The following is an 8,006-nucleotide window of genomic DNA, read 5'->3' as shown; positions in this document are numbered from 1 at the left end:
TTGAAAACAGAAGATACCTCAGAGAACTAAACAAGTTGCACAGGGATAAGGTCATGGTCACATGATGTGCCAGGTAAATACTTGAAAATCATATGTATGATTAGCAAATTTATCTGGACAGTGTCTACAAAAAAATTTTAAAATTTGTGTCCCCTGGAACGAGGGATCAAGGCCCCACGGTGGGGCATATATAGTGGTCATCTTCTTTACTCTTGAACTTCTAGGAAATAAGCTGCATGAATAATACAACAATTATAGAGGCCTTACAAACTTTTAAATTTCTGTCGGTAAAGTCAGACCAGTTTCAGATGGTGCCAAAGTGGTCACTGTCTGAAAAACATGATATGTAGGTGACTGTTAAGGCCCATGAGCTTTAGAATCTTTGCTTAAAATTGGGTTTCAAAAGTGTACATCATGCATGTACATGTATATAGGGAAATTATTTTTATTAACAATCTTTTTTTTTCTACAGAACAGAAAAGCAATGTGTTAGTCATTGATATTGAATCATCTCCATGTTGTATAGATGTTGGTCAAATCATTACCTTTTGGGGCCCGGGCATGGCCACTAATTGGATTCAAATTTTTTTATGGGAATAATGAGCAGAAGAAATATTCTTAGGTAAAATATCTGGGTGACTCCTGTCGTTTATGGTCCATTGAATTGTCCCAAATCTTTTTTTATTATGAGCAATAGGAATTCAATATTTAGGAAGTGTTTTCCTTGTCACAAAGCATGTAGAAAATAATATGGTTATTCAGGTTGGTGACGTTGATTTTTTTTTCAAGCTGAGAATTTAATCAATTCAATGCCAATTGCGTAGCTTCCTTGAAGCAAAAAAGCAGGTGCTTTCATGTTGTTTGAAGGGGAAAAATGAACATTCAACCCTATATGACTTTAATATATATATATATATATATATATATATATATATATATATATATATATATATATATATATATATAAACTGATTGAACTGCTCTACAACACCACTCGAGTTAATGTATTCTAAATTTCATCCATCAGTTTCATGTGTCCTGGAACCATACTTGAATACAGTTCTAAATTTCCAACGCATTGTATAGATGAGGTATATATTTTATTTTAGCACACTAGTAAATTGTATAACTTTGTTATGGTATGTACTACATGTACATGCCTCTTGAGCCCCCACTAGGACTTTGTCCTGGGCATCTTGAGGGTCGAAGGGCAGCCCCTAAACTTTCTGTTGTCTTGTGCTTCCACGTCGATCGACCCCAGCTATGCGGCAGCCTACATCATTAATAATGTGCTTTTTAGCTCACCTCGACGAAGTCGAGATGAGCTTATGCTATACCCCCAGCGGCGGCATTAGCGGCGGCGTCACGGTTAAAGTTTTAGAAGCAAGTCCATTCCCAAGTAACTATAAGCGCTACCTGGACCAAGCTTGCATGGATGATACATCTAGGGATGGACACTACCACACTTGCTTCGGATGCTGGATCTGACCTACATTTTCCAGTTGAGTGACTAGGTTAAAGTTTTTGGAGCAATTCCATTCCCAAGTAACTATAAGCCCTACCTTGACCAAACTCGCATGGATGATGCATCTAGGGATGGACACTACCACACTTGCTTTGGATGCTGGATCTGACCTAGATTTTCCAGATGAGTGACCAGGTTAAAGTTTTTGGAGCAGGTCCATTCCCAAGTAACTATTAGCCCTACCTGGACCAAACTTGCATGGATGATGCATCTAGGGATGGACACTATCACACTTGCTTCGGATGCTGGATCTGACCTTCATTTTCCAGATGATTGAATATCCTCTATTTATTTCACACCTTTCCAGAACATCTGTATTTTTCAATCGGAGTACTTTGGATCTTTTCTATTATTTATGAAGTTTTTTCATCAGAAATTTTATGTAATTCAAAATAATTATTTCTTTAATTTATAATTATTTCATTTCTTATCGCTGAATGCAGTACCTATGGAAAAAAATAATGAGAAACGGAAATTCAACAAAAACAAGATATTCAATAACTTAAAAAATCAGTAATTAATTTACAAGTTTATGTATGATTTTTCGACACTATTTTCAAATATGTAATAAAAACAACAATACATGCTAAAATCTGAATCACATCCCATATCAACCCACTCAACCAATATCGGCCCTCTGGCCCTCGGGCTGATATTGGAGTCTCGGGTTGATATGGGGTTTGACACAGATTTTGCCATGTATTACTCTTTATTTATTCCATATGGTCTACAAGTAATTGTTTGATACATCAAGTTCACTAATGAGCTGGATCGTGGTATTATTTATGCTAAATACATTTACAATTACATGTAATACATGTTTTCACTTTTGAAGTCGGTGGTCTATTTTTAAACTGCGCTCCTTTTAATTTCATTTTCATATTTTTTTCTACATCTTATATCAACGCCATGCTTTTATTATTTTCAAGAAAACGTGCTGTGAAATAAAGGCATATCAACAGGGGAATAAGACTAAGCATTTATTCCATTACAATGATAAATAAAGAAATATCAGAGAACATTTTGAGAAAATGAACTATAAATGCATTGAAGTTGTTTATGAAAAGGTTCCTCCTATCTCTGCAGGTGCGGATCCAAGTTTTTTTTTTCCGGGGGGGGGGGGGGTGGTCGTCCTGCCAATCAAAAATAAAATCCAACCCAGATTTTTTCTTGACAAGCAAAAAAAAAAAGTAAACTCTTTTTTCCCAAATGTGAAAACCTATTTCGTTGGGGGGGGGGGGGGATAGCCGGTCCACTTCACTTCGTAAACTTCATATGTATGACTATTCCTACCAACTTAACAGGGGTCCGCTTTTTCTGTATAGGGTTGGGGGTGTCCAAGGTCACTTTTAGTTGCTTTACTATATACATTAAATAACTCTGCAAATTCCAGAGGGGTCCGGACCCCCCTGCCGACCCCCCCCCCCCCTTAGATCCGCGCATGCTCTACATACTATGTGCATTGATTACGATGTATGAGAAACAAAAAAACTACATGTATGTACCGGTAGCATAAAGTCACCATCTGGAACGTAAATCGATAGATTTTTTTTTCTGTTGAAATTCTGAATTCTTTCTTAGGTTTGTCCAGGATTTTGATCGCTTTGGTATTTATCCGCTAAGGGGTTAATTTCTTAAATGATAAAAGTTTTTGAATAGAAGACCAGAAGGTACGACACACCATATATGCACACAGCAACACGTATTTGCAATTCCACCAGAAACACAAGATCTTTAATTACTGCACTATCAAAGAACAGAACAGTTTAATATCGGACGTAGCAGAAGCTAAGTTACTTGAGATTTTCAGATCTCAAATGACCAAAACAAACTAACCCTTCTACCAAACTTTTTTCTTCACGATCACATTTTAAACCTTAAATGGCCCTGGACACAGCTGCATTGCCATTTTGTTTACAAATTTAAATTACTTTTTTATTCAAAAAGTTTAATGAATTGAACTTAAATGAAAATTCATATACAAAAACATTCTTTATAATAATATGTCAAACTCCTGTGATTGTAAACACGGGCATGAGCTCTGTTATTGCTGTTATTCACGTTTTACCGGGTGTGTTCAATTTGTTTCCTCTGCACGCCATATCAAAGAGCACGGACTGACAATACACTTGAATTGGTTTTGCTTTCTCACTTTTCTACTCTGAATTTCTGGATTATGGATTATTTTTCATTAATACACAACAAATTTTCCACTGTTCTTAAATATTAAGGATATAATTTACTTTGTGAAAGTGCAAGGATGTGTGACAATCAAACGCGTCCCGAGATTCGTACATTTTTAATAATTTTCAAATAAAAGAAGTTTCTAAACAAGCTTTTATAATATTTTTTGTGTGAAATGCTCTAGTAACATATGTCAGTATATTATACTGAAAATTTTAGAAAATATTAACTTCAAACCTGTGTCCAGGCACCTTTAAAAAGCGCATGCTGAGAGAGTATTCAGCTTGATGAGGCCGGTAAGAGCTCGAGGAAGGAGAAGAATATGAACAAGGACAGAGTTTCGAGTACCTCTCGTTTATTCTCTCACGCAGCGAATGATTTTTTGCAAATCATTTTAAAATAAATCAAGGAAATTTGAAAAGGAAATACATGTAGTTATTGTTCACAAATATAAAAAAAAAGTAAACAATTCAGACTAAAGGCAACTAATATAAGAGTACCATATTACTAAATATACACATTTCGTGTTAGAAAATGCTTCCCCTCTCCTTCCGATCTGGCTTCATCAATCACATCTAAAGCTGACAACAAAGCAATGGAATCTAACGGTATGTTATTAATTCAATAATTATCTATCCACACATGTCCACAGTACACTCTGCCATGAGAAAATTGCAAAATTCTCAAAATTACCGAGAAAATGTCAATTTAAGGAAAGTACGATACAGCATTAACTTTGTCGTGTAGAAGGGCAAGTTTTAAATCAAAATGTGTGATCTTTGGTGAAAGTGAATGGAACAATTCGGTCAGGGTAAATATTATACAATTATTGCTCTTTTGAGGTCAATACGATGATTTAGCCACCTGAGGAGTACAATATTCACCGAACCCGAAGGGCGAGGTGAATATTGTACTTCGAAGGTGGCTAAATCATTGTTTTGACTGAAAGAAGCAATGGTTGTTTTATTATATGATTTAATAATGAAATGATACGAACTCGTTAAGCAGTTCATGCCATCTTACTTGTTTACATTTGCTAAAGTCCTAGCTAAATACAATGAGAGAAGCGGGGTTAAATAAACATTACCAGTCGAATTAATTTGGATATTTTTAAATCTACCTTAGTTGCTATGAAAAAGGAAAATAATGTCAGGCTTTTTATAAAATAAATTTTGAAAGGGGAACATTATCAGGGGAAAATAACAGCTGAAAATAATCTTTGATTAGCCCCACGAAATGAGAATTCTTTTGACGTCAAATTTTGTTTTAGGATTGGGGGATTAAGGTCCATTTATTAGTAGGAAACCAGCCTTTCAACGAATATTTTTAGTCTAAATTAAAAGTAAAAAATTACGTTCAGAAAAAAAACGGGGGGGGGGAGGGGGGGGGGTCCCTGCACCCAATCCCACGTGCAGGTGAATATTCTACATTGTTGGATCTCAGCCAATTAGAGAGATAGGAATTATTCAATCATACAATGAAAAAAAGTATATTTCATATGTTGAATTTAGGCGTCGTTATGACAGTGAATAAAGTAAGGAAAAGGTAAATATTTATTTATTTATTTATTTTGGTTTCTCTTCTTTTTTTCCTCTTGTTATTAATTTTAATATTAAACAAGTTCTTCCTCCTACAGCTGTTATATCCTATTACAGAGTCATGGTATTTTTGTTTTTTCCCCACAGAATGTGAATTCTGGAGATTCGGACACAACTGTTCCCAGACCTGTGGGTATTGTGACGATAACACGACGTGTAATACAGAGGGGTTCTGTACCAACGGGTGTCAGTACGGATGGCGGGGACCCCGATGTCTTCAGGGCAAGAATTGACACATTTTCACTCATATAAAAAACTAAATTTAAGGTCAGACGACATGTTCCTCAATAATATACATTTTTCCAAGAATTTGTCATTGAAGTATTGCTACTTTACCAAGTTTCCTCACAAAAAATTGAAGTACCTTACCGGCATTAGTGCAAGATATCTGAAGATGGTGTTTTCTACATAATCCTAGTAGAAATCGCTTGAATTGCAATTATCACAATTTTTGGTGTACTTATTTTCCAAGACATTTTGAAAACGGTTTAGAATTCACAAGAGAATGACTATTGTAGATAATTTTTCATACATTGCGAAGAGATACAAATTAGATATTTGAGAAACATGTCGTCAAACATTAAAAAAATCGTATCCTTTCATTAAAAAAAATTAATTTACCATTACTTTGCAACAAGACGCTAACCTAATGTTTTATGAAGATTTTTTTTTTTTATTTTAACAGTTGATGACTTGGTACCCTATCCTCTTTCAACACTTTTATTATCAGGCTTTCTGGCAGTTTCACTGATAATGCTGTTATTTGTTTCATTGGAATTGCGTAGACGGATTAAAAGGTCAAATTATTAATATTTTACATACAAGTATATTCTATTTAATATTCCCAAAGCGATCTACAAATTAATCTAGGAGCAAGGGGAGGGGATAGTCAAGAGGTTCAAGTTTGCCCTGGGAATACATAGGGGAAAAATTTTTTTTTTAAAAATTCTTCTTGGAAATTATCCTATTGATATGCAGGCATAACCTTATAGAATATATTCAAGTTTGTTTAAGTTATGACATCGGGGTTAGGGACAAAAACAGGGGGTCAAAGTTACACATGGAAATATATTGGAAAATATTTCAATGACAGCTTAATTAACCATATTTAGTCGAATTAATATGCCAGTATCTGCTGAAGTATACATGTGTAGATTCAAATTAGTTCAAATCATACATGATTATTGGACTCCAGAGGGGCCAAAATATTCATTTGTCAAGAAGACAAACGTAATTCTGTCTGCTAGGTTAGCATTGTGCCCCATGCAAAGGTCTTTTTTTTATTGCAGACTTGAGCGCGTATAATACATGTTAGTAAATGAACGTTATCTTCTCAATTTCAGCAAAAGCAATGCGAGAATAAGCAGCTACGAAATGCCTGGAGAGCAACTGATCAAAAAAGAAAGCGGTAAGATACAAGTTATTTCTGAAATGAAATGCACAGTAAATATTAATAGTAGAAGATTTTATTGAATAAAACCTGTTGGTTATCTAGATAAAACTAACCAGTTATTGATTTTTTTAAGTCAATACGATGATTTAGCCTCCTGAGGAATACAATATTCACCGAGCCCGAAGAGCGAGGTTAATATTGTACTACAAGGGTGGTTAAATCATCGTATTGACTGAAAAAACAAAAATAATAATTTTATATGTGACTGAATGTTAATCACCTGAGTGGAAGTCGGGTGCATATGAAATATTTTTTTCACAACTAATTATATCAATTTGGAAGTGCACAATCTTTTTTAGTCAAATGTAGAAAAAAGAAATTCTTACGTTCATCTGGAAGGTCACGTTCGGGTGAACATAACATAGTATTTTTTTTTCTACAATATTGGATATCGGCCAACAAGAGAGCTATACAGGAATAATTCAATCATAGTAGTTGAGAAAATTTGTTTTGGGTTTGATTAACACGACAATAATGCAAAATCTACCAAACAGAAGTCTTATTTGCACTTGTTATTATATATTCAGCTCTGGTTTCCAGGTTTCCATTAAAAATAATACGTACTAAAAAATGTCCATCCCTCGACAAATAATTGTAACTCTTGGACTTGGGATTTATCAATGTAACTTAATTGTGATATTTCTTTCTTTTTAGCTGATCGTTATGGGACCTTGGACAAATATATTCTGGAAACATCTAAAAAGATAAAAGACGAGGAAAATGGAGCAAGTTCTAGAGATAACAATTTTTCCAGTTCCGGATACGAGAAGCCACCACGATTAATTGAACCAACCAATCTTTCCAGTTCCGGATACGAGAAGCCACCAGGTTCAGGTCGATCAAGCTATAATGATAATCTTTCCTGTTCCGGATATGAGAAGCCACCACGGATAGCTGAAACAGAGGAAAACCGAGATTCGTCACATTATACTATTCCAAATATGGCATATAACAGTGTCGTATAGTAAATCTTCCACATTGCAAACCGTCCACCAGAAAGTTTACTAGATATACTGAAGGGACAAAGAAACGCAGTGTAAACTTTTGAAGTGATTTAATGTTATTTTTTTCGGACGTATTTTCCAGTATTGTTATCTAACATCTAAACTGTTCTTTATCAACAAGTAACCAAAATCTCATTTGATTTTGACTGATAATTAATGAGTTATTGAAACTCAAATGACGGCACCCCCAAAGTAAAAATCGAAAATTCTCATCGTCTCCTATGCTTCCCTCGCGCATCGGT

At 34.8% G+C, this 8,006-nt stretch overlaps 2 protein-coding genes across 2 annotated transcripts in view; one reads left to right on the top strand and one right to left on the bottom strand.

The window, feature by feature from the left end:
• The window catches only part of LOC133200175 (caspase activity and apoptosis inhibitor 1-like), a 327,434-nt gene that overhangs the window by 211,142 nt on the left and 108,286 nt on the right, over positions 1–8,006 (bottom strand). The window lies entirely within an intron of this gene.
• Positions 4,305–7,788, top strand: LOC133200089 (uncharacterized). Its single transcript, XM_061335825.1, has 5 exons — positions 4,305–4,317; positions 5,395–5,529; positions 5,993–6,104; positions 6,651–6,715; positions 7,415–7,788. The coding sequence occupies exons 1-5, from the start codon at positions 4,305–4,307 to the stop codon at positions 7,723–7,725; spliced, it is 636 nt and encodes a 211-aa protein (XP_061191809.1). The 3' UTR covers positions 7,726–7,788.

Source organism: Saccostrea echinata, unplaced genomic scaffold (genome assembly GCF_033153115.1).
Source record: "Saccostrea echinata isolate AGI-Se365-2 ecotype Australia unplaced genomic scaffold, CSIRO_AGI_Sech_v1 ptg000037l, whole genome shotgun sequence".
Classification (NCBI taxonomy): domain Eukaryota; kingdom Metazoa; phylum Mollusca; class Bivalvia; order Ostreida; family Ostreidae; genus Saccostrea; species Saccostrea echinata.
Note: the sequence above shows the minus strand (reverse complement) of the source record. Positions and strands in the feature narration are given on the sequence as shown.

Excerpts from the sequence above, each read along its gene's own strand:
- LOC133200089 (XM_061335825.1), top strand. Across the intron at positions 5,530-5,992 it reads GGGACCCCGATGTCTTCAGG|TTGATGACTTGGTACCCTAT; the intron begins GCAAGAATTGAC and ends TTATTTTAACAG. Across the intron at positions 6,105-6,650 it reads TTGCGTAGACGGATTAAAAG|CAAAAGCAATGCGAGAATAA; the intron begins GTCAAATTATTA and ends TCTCAATTTCAG.